The sequence below is a fragment of the Scardinius erythrophthalmus genome (genome assembly GCF_964197995.2).
Source record: "Scardinius erythrophthalmus genome assembly, chromosome: 12".
NCBI lineage: Eukaryota > Metazoa > Chordata > Actinopteri > Cypriniformes > Leuciscidae > Scardinius > Scardinius erythrophthalmus.
Window position 1 is genome coordinate 4,866,114 of NC_138232.1, and position 22,844 is coordinate 4,888,957.

Consider the following 22,844-nt stretch of genomic DNA (forward strand, 5'->3'; position numbering starts at 1 on the left):
GTCATTAGTCATGTCGACTGATGCGATTTCTCTGTATAGCAGCCAGTCAGGCGCATGCCACTGTCTGACATCATCAAGCTGTTCACCTGTCGCTGCCAAAACACTAAACATCCCTCTGCAATGCAGTTCAGAATTAGAGAGGGCCCTCAGCTTATGAGGAAAAAAACTTACCACAAAAAATACCATGGTATGATTTCCTTTTACTAACTTTTGCTATCATCACTATGAAACTATTTTTTTACTTGCTAATAATAATAATATACAGTATTTATACAATAAACACAAAAAGTAACAAAATTACCATGGAACTTTAATTTTGGACAAGTATTGTAATATTTTAGTATTACTTTAACCCCCGGTTTCACAGACAAGGCTTAAGCTAGTCCCAGACTAAAATGCATGAGCTGTTTTAACTGAAAGCAACTTGCACTGATATATCTTAAAATATGTCAGTGCCATTGTTTTGTCATAATGCACACCAGTAATGTTTATAAAAGCTAATTAAATGTCTTAACTGAACTAATCCTGGCTTAATCTAAGCCCACATCCGTGTAACCGGGGCTTAAGTAACTTTTTAAAATTTGTCTTAGAAAAAAAGAACATTACTGGTGTGCATCTTGAGATAAAACAGTGGCCCTGACATATTTTAAGATATGCCAATGCAAGTTGCTTTCAGTTAAAACAGCTGAAAAATGCATTTTAGTCTGGGACTAGCTTAAGCATGAGCCTTTTCTGTGAAACAGTGCATCTTGGAGTACCATGTAAATACCATGAAATTATGCCCCATGGTTTTACCATCTGAAATTATTGTATTGTATTGTATTGTAAGTGTAGTTAGCTGGTCAACTCTAAAACATGATTCAAATATTTGTTACCTGCTGTGACTTTTTTCCAAGGTAAGCCTGGTCAAGCAACAAAAGTGGTGGAAAGGGAAAACTAAATTGATTTATTGGATTCTTATGGGAAAGATCAAATAAATTAATTGGTTTGCCAAAGAGGACACGGGCAAAAAAACGATAGCAAAGCTTACTTTGTGAGGCGTTACTGCCAACAAATTTACAATTACAAACCCTCACATGATTCCTCACCCAGCGGAACTATATTCCACAGCGCTGAAATCCACAGCCCTGATTTCCACACGGACCACTTTAAGAGCGGGACAGATTCTTTGACATTGCTGGAAAAGGGGAGGGACAAAAACAAACAGTTACAAAACGTGTTAGAAAGTATCAATCACTAATTCCTGCTTTATAGTTACAATAATACTCTATTATTGTGATTTTAGCAGAACCATGTATCGGCGACCGCTGCAGTCCGCCGTTAGACAGTTATTAAACGCTTCAGCATCGAGAGCTGTCCTCGGAAAGGTAATTTATAGAAACTTATACATACAAAAACACAGTAACGTCACCTAAGGGGTTTATATTGGGGTCCTTTAAAACGTTGTCTTGACTTACGTTCTAAGACTGACATTATAATGTTGTTTGGAGTTATTTTCATTATTTATAACATAGCCTAATGATGGGCAATTCGGCATCAGTAAATCTGACCTAACCTGTAGTAGGCTACTACTACTGCACCAGACGTGACATTATGCAAATATAGTAAATATTATAAATAATATATGTGTAAAATTATAAAAGCACATCTTGCAATTACGATTATTGTTATTATCGTCAATGCATTCTGCCATAATTCTTTCGAACCCGATTCAAATTCCCCACTAGTATGTAATGTTCCAATTTAGAACATTTGGATACATCTACTCCTCTTGATCTGTTGGTTTACTTTATCAGTCATATTAAGACAATTAAGAGATAAGCAGTAGTCAGTAGTCTATTTTTTTTTTTTTTTTTTTTTTTTTTTACTAGATTGAATATGGAAAGCACTTGTCATGATATTTTTGCTTCCTAGGTCATTGTACAAGCTGCGTGTCAGTCCAGGGCTGTGGTGGCTTGCCAGATAACAGCGGATGCTTGGGTCCCTAATCTCTCTCAATGTCGATCTCTTCACATCACTAGAGAGGTGTGTGCCGCCTTTTCCAATCTCAGTTGTCCAGTTCTTTCTCAAGCTAAGGAATCCAGTTTCAAATCAGCTAAAGGGATCCATTCTGATTTCTGGAAACTTTTTATAAGCAATAGAATCTCAATTCATATCTAGGTGGGATAATAAAACTAAGTACATAATTTTATTACAGTAACAAAAATATAACGAGAGTCACCATTGCGAAAAATGATTTGTACTACAAAAATAAAATGTCCAGAGTTTTGCATTTATAAGAAATTGGGTTGTATTATTATTATTTTTTATGCAAAACTTTTTCTAGAGTGAAAAATGAATATGTATTTGTGAGATTGACCCAGGATGGATTCATCAGCCAGTCTTAAATCAGATGAAGTAAACTTGTCTGATCACGATCTGATCTGATCGCAAAAGAATGTCAATTAATATCTAGGTAAGAGAAGACCGTTTACAATAGCTTCTATTCAGATGCATTGTTATAGTGTAAACTGTTGACTGTTTGACAGACACATTTGACATGTTCTTGAATCAGTGGTGTCATAAACATGAAATACAGTACCAGTCAAACTTTGCACACATATACTATTTCTTTATTAGTACTATTTAATTTCCATATATTATAATGATAGTTATCAAAACTACAACATCACACAAATGAAATTAATTTGGGAATGTTGCTAAAAATGTAGACAAATCAAAACTCTGATCATTTTAGCTTTAATTTTTTTTTTATTTAGGCAGAGTTTTTCTTTTTCTACAAACGTTTGACTGCTATATGTTGGCCATAATAATTTCCTCCCTATATGAGCCCAGAGGGCAGGTGCTGATTAAGTCTACTAAACTTCTACTAGTTTAGCAGTATTCCCAATCATAGCAGTAAAACATAAAGTTGCTGTGGGAAATCCATTGGGGAAGGTTTTATTGCATCCATAGTGGTGGCTTGAGGGAATTAGCTGATTATTTTCACTGCAATGCCTCCATAAAGTTTACCTGGGTTGAGTTGAGATTTACTGGGACATTGTGAAATGCTGATCTTAAACAGGAACAGTTGATGGATTTGGCACTATAATGGCTATTTGTCAATATTAAAAACTAAAAACCTTAGAGATCCTTCAAAATGCAACTTCAGTTGGTCTTGTAACTGAAAAGGTTGGTTTTTCCCCAAATACATTTGGTTTTGTATTATTTTGATTTGTCTTCATGCTCTCACTTTGCCAGATGCCCATGTGTCAATGTCGATGTTTTATATAGCTCTAATATAAGATGTGTTTCTTCTGTTTCAAGCTGTGTACTGTTAAAGAGACCGCACAGACTACAGATGAAGAGGTGGGGACCTTCACTAAACTGATCGAGGCCATGGGCTTCACTGGACCCCTCAAATACAACAAATGGGTAAATAAATTGCCTCGTCTAATGTTACTAAACAATCTTTTTTTTTTAAAGTTCCCTTTTGATATTTGATCATTTGTTCACAGTCTTTCATAAAATTTGATGTGTGAATTTCACAGAACTTACTAGAGATGCACCGATATTTATCGGACGGTTTTTGATCAATTTATAACCATCGATATGTCGGCTATAGCATGAAAAGGGCTGATGAAACAAACCGATAGTTATTAACTAACTGTGTGAAGGCACTGAGTTGTATACTTCTATTTATTAAAGAGATATGTAATAGTCAAATATGAGTTAATGATGTTAATAAAAAAAAAAAAATTATAACAAAAATAACCTCTGAAAGTTATCATGTTGTCTTGTTTGTATTTTGTTCTTGTTTTTTATCTTACTTTGTGCCTCTCTTATAATGTTGGCCTGTTGAATGATAAATAGATCCAATCCATGCTCTATGAAAATTATTTGATGCAGCAATAAACTAGCTTGTGTACCTTAATGCATGTGTTTTTGAATTTTGCTAATTTAAAACATGATCAAAACAGTAATCTTTATTAATGACAAAAGTTCAAATAAGTGAGCAACTGACAAATATCAATGTCGTAATCAGCCAATATTTGTTTCTTAAAATTGGTATCGGCCAAATAAATCCTGATGCTGCATCCCTAGAACTTACACATGTCCAGGTTATATTTCATGCCAAAATCAACAGAAATAAATACACTTTTATTTTGCTTAAAGATAAATGTTATCAGCATTTTTTGCATTTTTCCCCCATTATTTTTATTTTATTTACATTCCACATCTTCATTTATTTACATTCCTACATCTTCATTTTATTTACATTCCACCACTTCCACACTATTAGTGGAATGTGGGAAAAATTCATGATATATTATTTAGATTGTGAAGTATTTAAATGCTGATATAATAAAACAAAAGTCATTATTTTATTTATTTTATTCCAGTTATGAGAATATAATAAGATTCACCATTTAGAATAATACTGGAAATTACGCTTAATTATCCATAATGCATGTCACAATGCAAAAACATTTAATAGTCCTTAAAAATAGGGTTAATTTTTTAGTTGAAATATACAAAAATTAGGGATGCACCATTATGAACATTTTGGCCGATACCGATAATTCTTTATATTAGAAAACCGATATATTGGCCAAAAAATCTAAATCCACATTTTTGTATAAATTTTGAGAGCCTGATTACAAAAGTCTCACCATTAAAAGCCATGTCCCAAGCACACAATTGTAATGTTCTCATTATAATTTAATGTAGTCTATATGACAGCAGCACATGTTGCACATAACTATTCTCCTTTTTTGAAGTGATTCCAATCAATTCAAAACCATCATGGCGAACTGTGCACATCTAAAGTGTCTCAGCTGGAGGAAATAATCCATTATTTATCGACTTTAATATATCGGCCAAATTTTCTTATCAGATCGATAAAGATAACATTAAAAATGAACATATACAGGCCGATACTGATATGGTGGCCGATATATCATGCATCCCTAGCAAAAATAGGCATACTTTTATTATATATATATATATATATATATATATATATATATATATATATATATATATATATATATATATATATATATATATATATATATATATATATACTCAAAGGAATCATCAACCCGATTTTTTGCATGTTCAGTTGAATTTAGTAGTTTAATTTTTGAATTTAGGTTGCATTTCCCGTTAACCCCTCAAACGACTGACAGTGAAGTGGACGCTATCAAGTTTTGGTTCTGGAATGATGACTTCATCTCGTACCTCTACCTGTTTTGTGTTTTCAAAAGCAGGGGCCACACTTTGTGAAATTTGAGATGACCTTCCATGTTAGAGTCATCAGCATCACGGCCGTCTAAAACTTCAGCATGTCTGCTTCATTTTGGGGCACGTTCGGCTCGCTAGAACGGACTGAAAATGTGGTGTCTTGGCCAATTTCATCAGTTTCTGCTTTTGATCACACCAGATTGAGTGGCTTTTTGATCATGTGTGTCACAAATGTCTCTCTTCTTTTGCAGAAAATTAAGATAGCTGCCTTGCGCATGTACACATGCTGTGTAGAAAGAATCAACTATGACGATTTTTTTGAAAGTAAGTATTTTTGGGCCTGAATCTTTTTCGTTTTTTTTTTGTATTTTGGCTTATGAGTCTTATGTCATGCTCATTTAATTTTTTTGAAGAACTCCTAAGCACCCCTCACTTTATCCGAAATGATGAAATGAGCGTAAAGGGACCTTTTCAGCAGCACCTGAAAGATTTATGTGGCACTTTACAGCTGTGTTACGTTGTTTTCTTTAGCTGAGGAAAAAACAGGTGTAAACCCAATAGCGGTTTTGGAATCGGAGCCCAAGTTTGCATTGGTTTGGCTACATGTTGTGTTTTCTTGTTCCCCCTTATAATTCCCTCTTCTCCCTCTCTTTCTCCCAGAGTGCTCTCTCCCCGACACGCTTAACTCCTGGTTCTTGGTGGCACAGCTCCATGTTTGGTGAGTTTTTGGACACAGTTTTGGTTAGAACCGCGACATTGTGTCATGCAAATTCGAAATCCTTGATTGGTTATTCATGTCATGAGTTGATTAATATTCATCTACCAGGTGGATTGCAAATGGTGTTTCACTAGACCTATTCATTCTGAAGAGGGCAGATTCATTCTTTCTTTTTTCACCAGAGATTGCAATTTATTTAATTTTGTGTGTGTTTGCTTTTATGCACTGATTTTAGTCTTAAAATATTATAATATCTTTATCCTTTTTTTTTTTAACTCTGCAGTTTTTCCTACTTTTTAAGTTAAGTTTGCTATATCCATGTTTTTTTTGTTTGTTTTTTACTTTCTCGGTTGCCTTGGCTTATTTGATTATACACTGATTATTTGAGAACGAGACTTATGATTAATGGTGGCGGTTTGGTGCCAAAACTTCCAGTTAAAAGCACTTAGTGTTTGCGTGTGCAACCGTGCATTCGCATTGATGGCTAACTATGTTTGTGCAGAGAAACATGGACTGAGAAAACACTGTCTGAAATTAGTCAAACTAGCCAGTAGTTAATTCATGCATACACATGCACTCACGCCTTCTTATCATCTACAGTATAAAGCAATTATTTTCAAATATAAAAATGGGTGAAAACAATGCTAAACCAAGTGACAGTATCCATGCCACAGAAAATATTTTCGATTCTGGCCTCAGTTTTTAAAAAAGAGTTTCTGTGGTAATCAACATCAGGCCACAGATGCTGTCTATTTAACCCAGACGTTTCTTTTCTGCGAGTGTGTTGTCTGGCTGATCTCTGAAGTTTCCTGGTTACGCAGATCCTGACACAGGCACTCAGCTTGTCAGGCTGTCTTGAGTCAGCATTCTGCTCTGCTCTGCTCTGACAGGATGTGTCTGGTCCGGATGCGGCAGGAAGGCAGAGCTGGGAAGTACATGTGCCGTTACATCGTCCACTCCATGTGGGAGGATGTGGAGCAGAGGAGTAAGATTATGGGAGTAAGTATATGTGCATTTGATTCAGTTGCCTCTTTTGAAACACCTTGCCATTAGTATTTTGTGTTTGGCCGTCCACAGTAGTGATAGACCGACATCTGTCAGCTTGAGCACTTAGCACTTCGTCTTTATCTTTAGGTTATGTTCCAAAAACATTTAAACTGGCAGTTATAAAACCTCTCATTAAGAAACCACAATTAGATCCGAATAATCTAGTAAATTATAGACCCATTTCAAATCTACCTTTTATGTCTAAAATACTAGAAAAAATTGTGTCCGCTCAACTGGGCTCTTTCTTACAAGAAAATGACACCTATGAAAAGTTTCAGTCTGGGTTCAGGCCGCATCATAGCACTGAAACTGCGCTCGTTAAAATCACAAATGATTTACTTTTAGCTTCTGACCAAGGCTGTATCTCAATATTAGTTTTACTTGATCTTAGTGCTGCGTTCGATACTATAGATCATACAATACTCTTGAATCGACTACAAAATTATACTGGTGTTCAAGGACAAGCATTAAGCTGGTTTAGATCGTATTTATCTGACCGCTACCATTTTGTTTATTTAAATGGAGAAAAATCTATCATAACTCCAGTAAACTATGGAGTGCCGCAGGGATCTGTGTTAGGCCCTCTATTATTCTCAATATATATGCTGCCACTTGGAAATATTATAAGGAAACATGGAATTAGTTTCCATTGTTATGCTGATGACACTCAAATCTATATTTCATCACGGCCGGATGAAAACGCTAAATTATCCAAATTGACAGAGTGTGTTAAAGATATAAAAGATTGGATGACGCATAATTTTCTTTTATTAAATCCAGACAAGACAGAGGTACTACTTATCGGTTCAAAAAACCACCCACAAAACCTCTCACAATACAACTTTAACATAGTAGGATGTCCTGTTACTTCATCCTCTACAGTAAAAGACCTGGGTGTTATATTAGACTGCAACCTGTCTTTTGAAAATCATATTTCATATGTTACAAGAACAGCCTTTTTCCACCTTAGAAACATTGCTAAGCTACGTAATATGCTATCTGTTTCTGATGCAGAAAAGTTAGTTCATGCATTCATGACCTCGAGACTAGATTACTGTAATGCGTTATTAGCCGGTTGTCCTGCATCCTCAATAAACAAGCTACAGTTAGTCCAAAATGCCGCCGCTAGAGTTCTAACTAGATCAAGAAAATATGATCATATAACACCGATTTTATCATCTCTACATTGGTTACCTATAAAGTCCCGTATTAATTACAAGGTATTGCTACTGACTTATAAAGCCCTAAACGGCTTAGCTCCAGTCTATTTAACGGATCTTCTATCGCCCTATAATCCATCGCGCTCTTTAAGGTCACTAAATTCGAGGCTTTTGGTCATACCTAGGATATCCAGATCAACCAAAGGAGGGAGAGCATTTTCACATTTAGCACCAAAACTCTGGAATAGTCTTCCGGATACTGTTCGTTGCTCAGACTCGCTCTCCCAGTTTAAAACTAGATTAAAGACGCATCTCTTCAGCCAGGCATTCATATAATACTTTTAATCCTACAGTTAAATCCGACCTCTAGTTCATAAACGCCAGAGGAGAACTGGCCCCCGACTGAGCCCGGGTTCTCCCAAGGTTTTTTTTTTTCTCCATTAGGTCACCTGATGGAGTTTTTCGGTTCCTTGCCACTGTTGCCTTTGGCTTGCTCAGTTGGGGATATTTGGGGATATTTAATTGAATTAATCAATCAACGATACTATTGATCAGCATTACCAAACGTAGACGTTCCACTAGAAACAAACATTGATGTATTGTTCTAGTTTATTACTGTGAAGCTGCTTTGATGCAACCTGTGTTGTGAAAAGCGCTATATAAATAAACTTGACTTGACTTAGCCGATATTTGACCATTTTGAGATTATCGGTGACCGATAATTTGAGTGTATTTTGAAGTGGATATTTAAATGATTCCCTTATATAGATACACTACCATTCAACATACCGTTTGGGGTCATTAAGATCAGCATATTAGAATGATTTCTGAAGGATCATGTGACAATGAAGACTTTATAATTACATTATTCATATTACAATTTAAAATTGTGATAATACTTCACGATATTACGGTTTATGCTCAATTTTTCTTATGCAGCCATGGTGTAAAAAAATATTACAGACCCCATACTTTTGAATGGCAGTGAATGTGAATGCGTTAGATACAAGATATACTGTAGATGTGCATAAACAACATGTTCGTAGTTAATGTGATGAACTGTGGTTCACCTGTGTGAACTTGACAGTACATCCACTAAAAATTACCATAACACCAGTTGTTGAGAAAAACAAGACTAACTGCCTTGCTAATGTTAGTGAAGAGAAGAGATCCTACATCATTTTTGTTTCCAAATGCCAGTTTGTTTGATATATCTAATGCAATGGCATTCAGACCTTTTTACTTGCCAAATACTGTTTGAAATTTGAGCCTATCAGCACTGGGTCTCATGAATCAAATACTAAGTGCTTTCTGCTTTTTAAACAACATATATTTTCTCTCACAACTGTTTTAGCATGTGAAATAGCTGATCAGGTCTGTTGTTTGGATATGTTGAAAAATGGTGAAATTATGAGGATATACAGTGAAATACTGCCTGACTCACACACACACACACACACACACACACACACACACACCCTCAGGCTTTAGGATGTAATTACTATGCTCTACAGACTGTGGAGGCATTTTGAGCTGAGCGCTGTCCAGCGGAGTAGCAAAAGGTGTTTAAATCTCTGCAAGGTCAGTAAAGATGACATGCTTCTGCTGCGCCGAGTGTGTGCATATATGTGTGTGTTTGAGAGGAAGCCAACGCAAGGCGCCTTAGGGGAACTGCTGTCAGAAAGGGTGGGAACAAGACTCCAGCCCAGCTGTGAAAACAAAAATCTCTCTCTCTTTCCCCGCACTTCTCTTTGTTGACATCCCCCCCCCCCCTTCTCCATCTCTTCTACCTTCTGTCTTAATAGAAGGACTGAATTAGTATTGATAGAACAAGCATATATATATATATATATATTGTGTATATATAGCACCTAACATATAGCAATGACCTGGCCTAGATCATGTATTGCATAACCCTGTAAACTAGTTAACATGAACTAGATCAAACCAGCTGCGGCTAATCATTCATCACAACCTTATGGATATGCCAGCGCATGCAAGGGCTGGATGCGAGCCAGCCGTCGACAGAATTTGTTTGACTGTCAGTTAGAGTATTAGCAGTTTTGAGTCGTCGAGTGGTTTATTTATCCGAGGGAACAGCTCTTAGGTTTTATGGCTTAGACTTGAGGATAGAGAAAGCTTTGTTCTCAGTGAAAGGTCTAAACAAAAACTTTACATTTGAATTGTCTACAATAACAACATTTGGTCCAAGCAAACAAGTTATAAGCTGTTAGACTGTTTGCACCATAAATCCCTTGTAAAAAATGTATTTATAGATATATGTACTGTCACTGTGTCTGTAGCCATACATGTTCAGACACATCTTGGTTGCATTTTGTCTTACATTTTTGTTTAGTGTCCTGCCATTAGTTATTTTTAAGGGGTTCGTAATTAATCCTGGGTAGTCAGGTTTGCAAAAAGTTGATATATATATATATATATATATATATATGTACTGCCATTAGTGTTGTGTTTTACTGTGTAAAATAAAAATATAGTTCAACTTTTGGAAAAATTACAATTCTGAAATCATATTGGACAAATAAAAATTCGACTAAATATTCAGCAAACTAATTATCAAGTTAATTAACTACTAATATGCAGCTGATGCAATATGATTAACACAATGTACATGCAGCTTTATTTATAACTGCTTGTCCATCTGTGAAAATGTTGGAATGTAAAGCTTGTTTGTCTTAAAGCAGTGTTTCCCAACTCTTTCGTCCTGGTGTGCCAGAAGTACACTGCACATTTTGTACATCTTCCTAATCAAACACACCTGATTCAACTCTTCAGCTCCTTAGTAGTGACTCCAAGACCTGAAATGGATGTGTCAGATTAGGGAGACATCCAAAATGTGTGCCGTTGGGGGTTTTGGAAGCACTGTTTTAAAGCAATAGTTCACCCATATAAGAAAAATCTCATCATTTGTGTCATTCCAAACCTGCATGTCAACGAAAATTTACATTAACCTGGTAAGTATATAAGTGTGAAAAGACTTTTTAATGTGATTGACCTCTCATCCCATGGAACTGGGCAAGAATCCTTTATGAGACTTGTGTGAGAGAAAGACGGTGAGCATCGCAGTAAAATAAGTGCACTTAAAAACACTTTAAATTGTGTGTGTGTGTATTTAATGAACTCAGCACCTCTCTTACGCCATGCTGTGAAATGACTTTTTCCATAATGTCACTTTTCCCCCTCTCCCAGAGCCCATAAATCAAAAATCTCCATTTTCTCACGAGGACTCTTAATATAATCCTCTCGTTTTTCAGGTGTTCTGTTCAGCCAGTGAGATTTTACAAGCTTATTATCAATTTAACATTGGAATTGCAGTGAATATATTAATAATAAGCCTAAAATTTAGGGCCAGATGAAATTTGGGCTCCTAAAATTGCCCCCTAGCTAGGAATGTCAAACTCATTTTATGTCATGAACCAAAATGGCAGGGTTATTATTATTTTTTTTCTTTGTTAAACCTTAGTATATCCATGTAGAGTCCATAAACTTGTTGTTCTAGTTAATGACATGACATGATTTATGAGTATAATGAAATGGAGCATGTGGAATGTATTAATTGCATTCATCAGCATCCTTTAGATTTAATATACACACAAAATCGGTAAATAGAGAATATTAATAACAATATTGAAAAAAAAACCGATAACCACATTTTCCTTTGGTGGATAACTTTAATGGCTTAAATAAAACATCTTAGAATGAAAATGAACAATGTAAATAAAAAAATATTAAATGTAATATTTTATTAAATATTTTCAATATTTAAATATTGAATTCCTTAGAAGCTAAAGCAGCATATGGGATTTTTGTATTTTTAATGAAATGATTTTGTTTTTCTTGATAAAGTGTACTGACATTTTCTGACACACATGGCATCCTTTCCTTTAAATGTTTATGCGTATATTTATTTCCTATAGTTGTAATTGGCTCATAAACGAGCAATTAAATAAACATGCTCATTGCTCGGTCATCTGTTATGTCAAACTCTGCTGATCAGAACTCATTCACATATTCTATGAAAGTAAATGTGTGTGAAATGGAAAAGGCGTTTGACTTGTCACTTTGCCCAGCAGCTCATTTCCATCATGTGTATGAGGCAGAGGCGACCTTTGCAATTCAGAGGCCCGTTTTAAAGAAACAGTCGGAGCCATGATCATGCAATGCGGCTGCAGTTACTTTATTATCTCTGTTATATTTAAAGGGATATTTCACCACTGGAAAGATGAATGTGTATTTAAATTGGGTCATTTATGTAGTAGAAACGTGAAATTATTTTAGAAGTCGATGCCTTCTAGACTGAGAAAAGCCAGAAAATGTATTTTTGGCTCATGTGGATGAAAGACAACAACTCCCAGAATGCACTTGCTTCGCTGCTCTACGAGGCCACTCCCAAGCCACGCCTACCGGTTACAGAGGGCAGTATCGGAAAAAATGATGCAACTAGGCTACTAGTTGACTCGAAACTGAAAAGACGGCGTTTTATCATGAGATCCCCCTATGGGCGGGTTGAAGACATGCGGAACGAGCTCCTCCTACTGGCTGTAGTCTCTCGCCTCTGGACAAAAAAGCCTCCGATGACGCAAAATGACGAATTTGCGACGTCTGAGGTTTTTCTCCAGACACACAATACAGAAATCTCTCGTCTCAGGGGGACATGAGGGAGAGAAGCACGGTCATTCGAAAATACTACCGAGTTTCTACTGATGTGAAGTATCCCTTTAACAATGTTATCTCATTTCACTCTTAATAGTCTATTTATAAACACATTCTATATCTACCACTATTTACATATTTTATCTCTTTAATCAGAACTGTTATAATCATGACCAAAAACAGTATTCACTCTCTTCAGAACTTCAGCTAAAATGAAATGATACTTTTAAAAATTTAAACTAAAACTGCAAGCAGGTGGCAGCAAATCATTGTCTTAAGGAGTGAGTCATTGAATTATTCAGTCAAACGATTCGTTCAAAATGACTAATTCATTCAGTAAAGAAACATTACTGTGTTCTTCGGAGACGTGCAGTGACTCTTGTGGATTTGTTTGGAACAATTTTCATTGGCAAAATAGAGCAAAAACAGACAACATTCTGAGTCTAAAAATGTAAGTCACCTAATATATTCTTGTTTATTGAACTGTTGTATAAAATAAGTATCACATTTGCAAACATGCTGATATTTGTACAATAGCATGCTTGCTTGTATGGTTTTGCCTAACTAACTATACCCTGTTATATAAAAACAAGAACTCATACAGGGAATTTATTTTGGCCCATATCTTGAATTTTGGAGGCATTTTTTATTAAATTTAGTGTAATTATTGCCCCAAGCCCCTTGTGTGTGCGCGGTGTGATAGCGAGGGGTGGGGCTATTTTTCGAGCACAAGCGGAGGCCTCTTCTGTTGCGAGGCCCATTTCAAGTAAAACATATCAAAGGCCGCTATTGGTATGACGTTACCTCCAGTTTTTTGGAGCATGTATGATTTTGAATGAGATGTGAGGTGGATTGTGGTGTGATGTGTTGCGCAGTTTGGCTGAAGGTACATTCGGGTCTGAAGACATTTGACCCCTCAGGCCTGGCAGCGGCCATCGAGTGGCACTGTAGAAAAGTGACCTCATTTTCCATCACAGTCTTTCTCTCACTTGAGTTCTTGTAGGTTCTCCTGCAGAGTAAATTGGCTAACATTACTCATACATTAGCAGCAAGGCAACATATACCCTAATTATCTGCTTGTTTATTTTTTTGCTTGTATTTTTAGTTATACAGTGACCCCAGTGACATTCATACTTTTTTATTGTAGCTTAAAGGGGTGGTATAATGCCCTTTTCACAAGATGTAAAATAAATCTCTGATGTCCCCAGAGTGTCTATGTGAAGTTTTAGCTCAAAATACCCCACAGATATTTTTATATAGCATGTTAAAGTTGTCACTTTTTGAGGGTGAGCAAAAACGCCTCGTTTTGTGTCTGTCCCTTTAAATGCAAATGAGCTGCTGCTTCCGGTACAGAAGGCGGAGCTTCAACAACTCTTGTCCTTAGCAGCTTCGATTACCTCACACAGACATGCACTGAAAATTTCAAAAACTTTTAGCCTTTAACCGGAGTCAGAAAGATGGAGAGACTCAAGAAGAAGTGACAACATGTAGACAACATTTCTGAATGGTTAGTTGATGAATTTATGTAGCTTATGTATAGTTATCTTCTAGTTATTGATTAGCATATTCTGTCTTGATAATCTATAAATCGTGTTCCAGGGGTGAAGTTTATGTAAATTTTAGGGTTGGTGATGTCACTAACCCGGGAGGAATGTCATGTAGTCCCAACCAGCCATTTGTTGTAGTCCTTAAAAAGCAATTTCTTTAAAAGGAAATATCTCCCTTTGCTTTGAACTTTGAGCGTTGTAACTTTGCAGATGTTGTTTATGCTCAAACAGCAACTTTACACACTCACTAAAGTTAGAAAAGTGAAAACATAATCAACCACCCCTTTAAAGTATTAGTTGAAAATTAAAATTCTGTCATCATTTACTCACCCTTCCAAACCTTGCAAGACTTTCGTTCATCTTTGGAACACAAATGAAGATTATTTGTGAGATTTCTGTCCCTCCATTGACAGTCTACACAACTACCACTTTTGCTTGAGTTTGTAAAGAGATTGTAAAACTAATCCATATGAGTTGAGTGGTTCAGTCCAAATTGTCTGAAAAGTCACAATCACTTTATATGATGAACACATTTACTTCAGGCTTTTTTAACACATTCATGATGAACATTCATCAACTCACACATCAGATCTGGTAAATGGAGGCTCAAGCATGTTTTAGCTTCCGTAAGAACCAATGAGGGTCATTCTTGATACTTTCAGTGACTAATTTGGCAAAACAGCCTTTATTTATTGGACTGGAAAAAGTTTTCTACTAATGTTGTTTCAAATCTGTATGACTTTCTTCTGTGAAAATAAAATAAAATTTGTTGTAGTATTATCCATGCAATGAAAGCAATGTTGTTTGAACCCCAATGTTCTTCAAAAATATCTTTAATGTTCCTCAAACATATCTTTAATGTTCCACAGAAGATAGAAAGTCAAACCAGTTTGGAATGACATGAGAGTGAGTAAATTATGACAGAATTGTCATTTTTGGGTAAAATATTTCTTTTAAGTTACTACATAATGAAGTGATAATGGAATAACCCTAACGGCTTGTATTTGCTGTGAACACTGGCTCTGTGAAGACAGGCACATGTGCATACACTCTGACCTGATGTGGAAGTCTGTTTTCACAGGTCAGAAGCGAGGAGTTATTTCGCTTTGTGCCCGAACACGTTATTTTTTAAGCTGTGAAAAATCGTGTGTAAACGGAGTGTAATCAGCGCGTCTGGCAGGTCCGTAACAGGTCCGTTCTGTTGGATTGGGATACAGTTACAGCGCTGGAAATGGAAGGACCCCCACTCACTCAATCCTCACTACGGTTAGGTTACTTCGCCTAATTGTGCTAAAATACTTGTCATTTGTGCCATGTTAGACCAACCCCCCTTGAACTTTACCTCTACACACACTCACGAGTGTGCCGGGGCGTGTGTGTGATTCTGGGAGTTTTTCTAAGCCGTAGTAATAACAGTGAAGTGAGATATGACACTAATTTGGCGGTATAGGAGCGAGATTCTGCCTCTCAAGCAGTTTTTGGTCCCTCAGCCTGATTAGTGTGAGGGATTAAATATCCCAGCCTGGTTTTACCAACCTGCGTCACAACATGGGAAAGGAGGATTGAGGGACGAAGATGGATGAACAGGAGAGGAGATCAGGGTGGACACTGGGAGGGAAAAATTAAAGACGGGAAGCAAGTAAGCGGAGAAAAGAAACATACTCAAGTATGCAAAGCAGTGTGTTGCAAGCATGCATATGTACTTGACTAATGTCTTGCTTTACTGTGGTGGTGACAAACATCCTTACTCAAGCATTGATCCTTTATGACAGCGGTTAACCTTAAAAGAATCCATTCTCTGATTCCGAGGCATCTAGTCTGAAGTTTTGAATCATTCGGGTGATTTGAGTTTTTTTTTTTTTTTTGCAAAAAGACTCATTCAGATTTGATGTGGCTTGGTCAATCAGGGCTTAAAAAGAACTAATATTCATAAATATTATTGATTTGAGTACTGACACTAGTGTTTCAGAATTGACTAATGACACTGCTGACTTCTGTAGAGCTTCTTTATAGCTGAATTGAATTTGTTTCATAATTGATTAATTTTGCAAAATCAACTGTTATTTTCCTGTTATTACTGTGAAGCTGCTTCGAAAAGATATGTAGTGTATAAAGCACTTTATAAATAAATGTAACTTGACTTAATTTATTAATTTGGTGACCCTATACTCTAGGTTACTTTATTACGCCGTAGTATCGGATATCTGAATCATTCACTCAGATTTGTTCAGAAAGAGTCTTTTGAATGAATTGTTTTGCAGAGTTCTCTGAAAGTGAAAGAGAATTGCTTAGAATTAACGTTCACATACTTGTGTGGAATGTTTCGGGCTGTAGGCATGAACACAAAGGAGAGCGAGCGTGCAGAGAGGACGGGGAGGGTAGAAGAGTTAAAGCGCAGCCAGATGAGATTGATTATTTGCAGGTCTGCGTAATTATGCACAGGTGCTTTTCTGCCCCGTGTGTACACACACACACACACACACACACACACACACACACACACAGTGTCCCGACACACTCCAAGCATGCAGAAAACCTGACATACAAGACTTAAGAATAAACACACTTGTTTTGAAAATCTCCCCACCCAAAACCTCCCAAGGGTTGGTGTCTGTGACCGTTGTGCATATGTGTGTTTAGAATCATTTGGAGCGAAGCACCTGGACAGGCCCCTCGCTTCAGATCCAGTCCTGCTTTTGTTTTCGGGCGTAAGGTTGTTGCATTATCCTCCATATGTTGGATATTTACTGCCAAGGACAATTCCAGCTCTGACACTAAACGCATAACTTTGATCTCAGAATTAGGCAGAGACTCAAATTGCTTCATCACCTGTTAGCGACTAAATGATGCTTCACTAATTATACAAAAATCACTGTGAAGAATCTCCACTCCACTGTGTGATTGTACTTATCAGTGGCTGGTTGTTGGATCCGAAATGAACTGTTAATGGCTAAATATTTTATTTTAGTCACTACCTTTAAGCACCTTTAAGTTACCCTTTACCTTGCTTCACAATTTAAACAAAAGTCACAGTAAAGGTTGTTGTTGTTGTTGTTGTTTTTAGATAATACATGATTGTAGTTTTCAGTTACTGGTTTCAGGGTCCAAAATCATTTATTTACTTATTCTATTTTATTTGTATTTATTTTTTTATTTTTATCCCCTTTGACTATTATCTAACTTTTTTTCGACAGGATTACTGGCCAGTACCCATAATATCAAAATGGGCATATTGTGAATTATGATTAATTGTTCTGGCTAAGTTTTCAGATGGTTACTGGGTATGTCAAATTGGTCTGAATATTGTGTTTTGCTTCATTGTTTCACTTTGCATTTAAGTGTCTAAATGAAGCATTCATTTTTTATTTTATGTTTTATTTATTTTATTTTAGTCTGTCATTAGTTATGGTAAATTCATCTGAATATTGGGATTTGGTTCATTGTCTCACTTTATTTTTTTATCACAGATTGATGCTATTCACAGAAAAGAGAGCATGAAGGTGATGACTGAGACGTTCTACGCTGCACTTTTTGGTTATGATGAGGTAAGCTGTTGGACATTATCAGTTTTGCATATTGTAACTTATTCTGACATAGATCCACCCACTTAGACAGAAAGGTGATATTTCAGACTACTTACTTTTCAATCAATAACTGTCGAGAGTTAACAGTAAGGTTTAGTGCTCATGTGTCTCTACTGTATGTTTTAGGGAATTCTTTCAGACGATTGCGTTCTTGCGGCGGCGCTCTGGAGGAACATGTTTAACAGACAGTGTGAAGACCCCAGACAGCTCGAGATGATGGTTGAATATGTTCGCAAACAGGTCAGTGTGTATCTTTGCACATGTGTGTGTGTGTGTGTGTGTGTGTGTGTGTGTGTGTGTGTGTGTGTGTGTGTGTGTGAAAGGTCAGAGGCCAGTTCTCTTCTCCTGTGCTAACAGAGACATGTTGTATATACAACACCGGCTTCCTCACACACATAAACACATTCGAGTGCTGCACGTCACCCACTCCGTCACTCAAATCAACTGGCACCGTGTTTAACAAGCAAACGCCCCCATCTTCTCCACCCCATAATGTTACATTCATTGAGTTGGAGGTCAGCATTTACAGTGTGCTGCTGGTGGAGAGCTTTTCACCCCTTCCTGAGCCCCTCTTCAGGCTCAACAACATAAAGGCTAGAGCTGCACAATGAGTCGAAAACATAATCGAGAGTTGATTTTGACTGCTGTGATTGAATAATCATAAACTGTCTGTTAAGTCAGGCATACACGGTGCAATTTAGTGATTAGTTAAGTTTGTGAGCTGTCGTACAAGCTTGCAATTTTTTTTCTCTTGGGAGAAATCGTGTGGAAACCGTTGATGCTGGAATTACAAGCCGTGCCGAGTATGTTACGAACACCTCTCGACAATTTCCAAAAAAAGTTGGTACTCTGCCCGATTTTGACCAGTTTATAGGCTGTCCTCTATTGCCACAAAATACACAACCATGTCACATATAGCAAATAAAAATGAGCAGATTAGCTGAATGAAGTGATATGCAGCCTTCCGTTTAAGAAGCACCCAAGGTCTTTGTTTGATTCTGATTTGTTTTCTTTCCAATAAATTTGGGTATATTTCAGTTTCATGTCAAAGTTACCATACAAATTTAATAACACCTGGGGTTTTGTGGAAGAAAGATTAGTTTTTGAATAATAAATGTAGTATTATAATAAAATAATATAATTTAAGTTGACTGCATTCCAGAAAAAAAAAAAAAAAAACTGTTGGAATGGAAAGTGCTGAGATCCTATACTACAAAAGTGAACAATAATGTGGTCTGAATCTGCTTTCAACTACAGTACAATTAGGTACAATGTGAACATAAAATAATTATTTACATGAGAGAGATTTGATATATTTACATAATACTATTCAAAAGTTTGGGGTACGAATTTTTTTATACTTTTATTCAGCAAATATATATAAAAAAAAATCTGAAAAAGAAATGTATCACGGTTTCCACAAAAATATTAGACCGCAACTGTTTCAACATTGATATTAATACGAAATGTTTCTAATCAGCATATTAGAATGACATCTGGAGGATCATGTGACACTAAAGACTGGATTAATGATGCTGAAAATTATATTAATAAATCATATCTTAAAATAGACAGTTATTTAAATTGTAATAATATTTCACAATATTTAACTGTATTTTTGATCAAATAAAAGACTTCTTTCAAATATGTGAAACAATCTTTCCTACCCCACTTTCATACCACCGATATAAAAATTTGAATAGCGATAACTGATAATTCTTTATATTTGAAAGCCGATAACCGATATATTGGCCAATAAATCTAAATCCAAATTTTTATATAATTTTTGAGAACCTGATTACTAAAACAAAAGTCTCCATTTAAAATGTCCCAAGCACACAATTATTATGTTCTTATTATAATTTTATGTAGCCTATATGACAGACTTGCGCTGCACGTTGCACTTTACTGTATTTTCCTTTTTTGAAGTGATTCCAGTCATATTTCAAGCAATTCAAAACCATCACGGTGAACAGTGCGAATCTGACCTGTCTCAGCTAAAGGAAATAATCTGTTATTTATCGGCTTTAATAGGCCGATAACGACCATTTTAAAAATGAACATATATCGGCCAATACCGATATGTTGGCTGATATATCGTGCATTCATAGTAGTGTATGTAATGAATATATATATATGTATATGTGATTTTGATATGATTTTTTTTTTTGTTTTTTATCAAATCGTGCAGCCCTACCTCTGACGCTCATATTGAGAAACACACATCTTAAACAATGTGTTTACTTGTTCCAAATTCTTTGTAATTCAAGGATTTGCAAAGTTTATACAGTACGTTACATTCATAGACGAGCTGATTCATTGGAGTGAATCTTTGAGTTATTCCTCCAGCACACACCTTACCCTCTGGCGAGAGTGGCGTGACAACACGGATGTAAACACAAACAGGAACTGTTGACCTGCCAGTGTTGTCATGCCAATGTGTTTCCGCTACGCGAACAACAGGCTTTTACATCTGCAAGTCTTGAGTTCTTGACCTGAAATACAGCAGATTGAACTGTTTTGTTCAAAACAACACAAAAAACAGGTAATATTTGTGCATCCCTAATAAATTCACCACAGGTTTCCGCCCGTGGACTTTTTCCCGGCATGTTTATCCATCAATACATGATTATCTGGAATAAAGTCCGTGTGAAGACCCCATCGTCCGGTCTCCATCATTCAACACAACACACAATGAGTGTTCTCCATCACTGGCCATGAGCTCATTACAGGTGCGGGCAGGAATTTATTACAAACGAGTGTGTTTGCGCGAGGTGACCGAGAAGTTGCCTGCAGGCATTCTGCGAAAAAGAAAGAAAAACAACAAATAAGCGCCATCCGAGTGTCAGGGGCCTGCTTAGCTCGGGATGGAGGGCGAAGCAGAAGGTGAAACGAAAAGAAAACAGTCACAGGTGCAGCGACTGATGACACAGCACTGAGAGGGACACCGTCGTCATGGCGACAGCGGCCTCTCCTGATGAAGTCACACGCCGATGCATATGTGCGCGCTGGTGCTTGACTGCATCGTTATTCACCGCTAATTGCTCTCGACAAACACCAGCTAGCTCTGACATCATTGCGTGTGTATTTGAGTTTTTAAACTCCTGCAGCATTAAGAATGGTCCACCGGCTCATTTAAAGTGTGCCGACTTTTTTCCAAGCTGAGATGTGGATACGTCCGAGTGTGGAAATGGAATGGACGACATGTTTCGACCCCAGAAAATCTGACATTATTTACTCAACACCTCATGTCTTTCCAAACCCTTGTCACTTCCTTTATTTAGTGAAACACAAAATGAGATGTTTTCAAAATTTGGTGCATTTTAGGATGCATTGACTTCCCCCAATACTATGGAAGTCAATGGTTGCCGTCAGCTGTTTGATGACTAAGATTCTTTAAAATATCTTCTTTTGTGTTGGACAGAACAAAGCCGTGTTGAGTTTTCATCGGTTTGTTATGAGTTCCCATGACGCTGCTCTAGTCCTGCATTCATTAGCACAGCTGTCTTCACCGTAGTCGAGTTTTAATTAGTTTTCCTGCTTTAAACACTAGGAGGTGAATTCATAGAGGTCTGTCTTTTTACAGCGCTGTTGTAGAAATGATGTAAATTGAGCCTGGATTTTATCAGGCTCGCTGTGAGGTTCTGCCCCTGAGTTTGGATCACACTTGTACTTCATGAATTCATTGTTGTGGGGCTAGTAGCCACACTTTTCACTATAGTGAAGTACTAACTAGTGTGGATTTATTTTATTTGTTTTTTTATTTAGTTATTTTTGGAAGTCAGCGAATACATTTGCTTCGTGTCCGAAGGTCTTGGCGAGCAAAAGAAGCTATTGAATATTTTCATTATTGCCTATGAAAATTGATGCAGTTCACACTCCACGCAGGCTTTTTACAGTATATTAAACATATGTGACAACTTGCCCAAGCCAGACGTTTCTGAAAAAATAGCCTTTGCCTTCAAACTTGGTTAAAACATGCTTCCATTGTATAGTAGCCTAAGTGTCACCTGCAGATAATCCAGATGTTGTTTTCTCCAACACAGATGCAGTTCATCGATGCTCTGGATGGGGAGGACCTGCTCTTAACAGGAGAAGTCAAATGGCGCCCCCTGGTGGAGGAGAATGCCCAGAGCATCCTGAAGGTTCCCACCCCCACCTACAATGATGCTGGTCTCTAAGAGCTGCCAATCAGGAAGAAGCACTCACCTGACTTGCCACACCCTCTTCCTGTCTGTGTCTTTCTCTCCCTCTTCTTCCCTGGCTCACCTTCCCCACTGATCAGTCAGCTTCTCATGTCAACTCAGTGTTGGAAACACGACAAACAAACGCACACGCACACGCGCACACACACACATTTGTTCTCACGTGTATTGAGAGTAATAAGGACTCTTCAGAATGGTTTTGCACTCTCCTTTTCTAAATCTAGAATATTCTTGTATTTATATGTGTCTTTACATTTGTTGCAATATTTATAGGAATATTTCCTGGCTCTTTCACTGTATCTCTCCTCTGCGTTTACAGTCCGAACAGTTGTTGTTTTTTATTTTACTCTCAATTTGTTGGAGGAAAATGTTTTGAGTGTGTGTGAATGTGAGGATTTTTTTTTTTTTTTTTTTCTGTCAGGGTCGTCCACCAATAAAAGAACTTCTTGGTAATGATCTCTTCTGACCTCGCAGGAATTGTCTGTTTCATTACAACCATTAACCACAGTATTCCACACAGTGTGCACACATGCATACTATTTTTGCAGTATACAGTAGCCACTCTCTCTGTGTGTGTGTGACTGTGTGTGAGTTGATAGTTGTGTGTCAGCCGTAGGTTGTTGAAGCAACTGCAGGTGTTCTGTTTTGACCTCTTGGCTTCTGCTTTGCGGCCACTAAGGGGT

The 22,844-nt window shown here is 36.9% G+C and overlaps 1 protein-coding gene across 1 annotated transcript; it reads left to right on the forward strand.

Moving 5' to 3' along the window:
* The first annotated feature begins 1,086 nt into the window (after positions 1-1,086).
* Positions 1,087-22,627, forward strand: uqcc1 (ubiquinol-cytochrome c reductase complex assembly factor 1). Its single transcript, XM_081380673.1, has 9 exons — positions 1,087-1,367; positions 1,915-2,025; positions 3,307-3,414; positions 5,478-5,550; positions 5,887-5,944; positions 6,835-6,943; positions 17,840-17,917; positions 18,083-18,196; positions 22,003-22,627. Exons 1-9 carry the CDS (start codon positions 1,293-1,295, stop codon positions 22,135-22,137), a joined length of 861 nt encoding a protein of 286 aa, XP_081236799.1. The 5' UTR covers positions 1,087-1,292; the 3' UTR covers positions 22,138-22,627.
* The last annotated feature ends 217 nt before the right edge of the window (positions 22,628-22,844 follow it).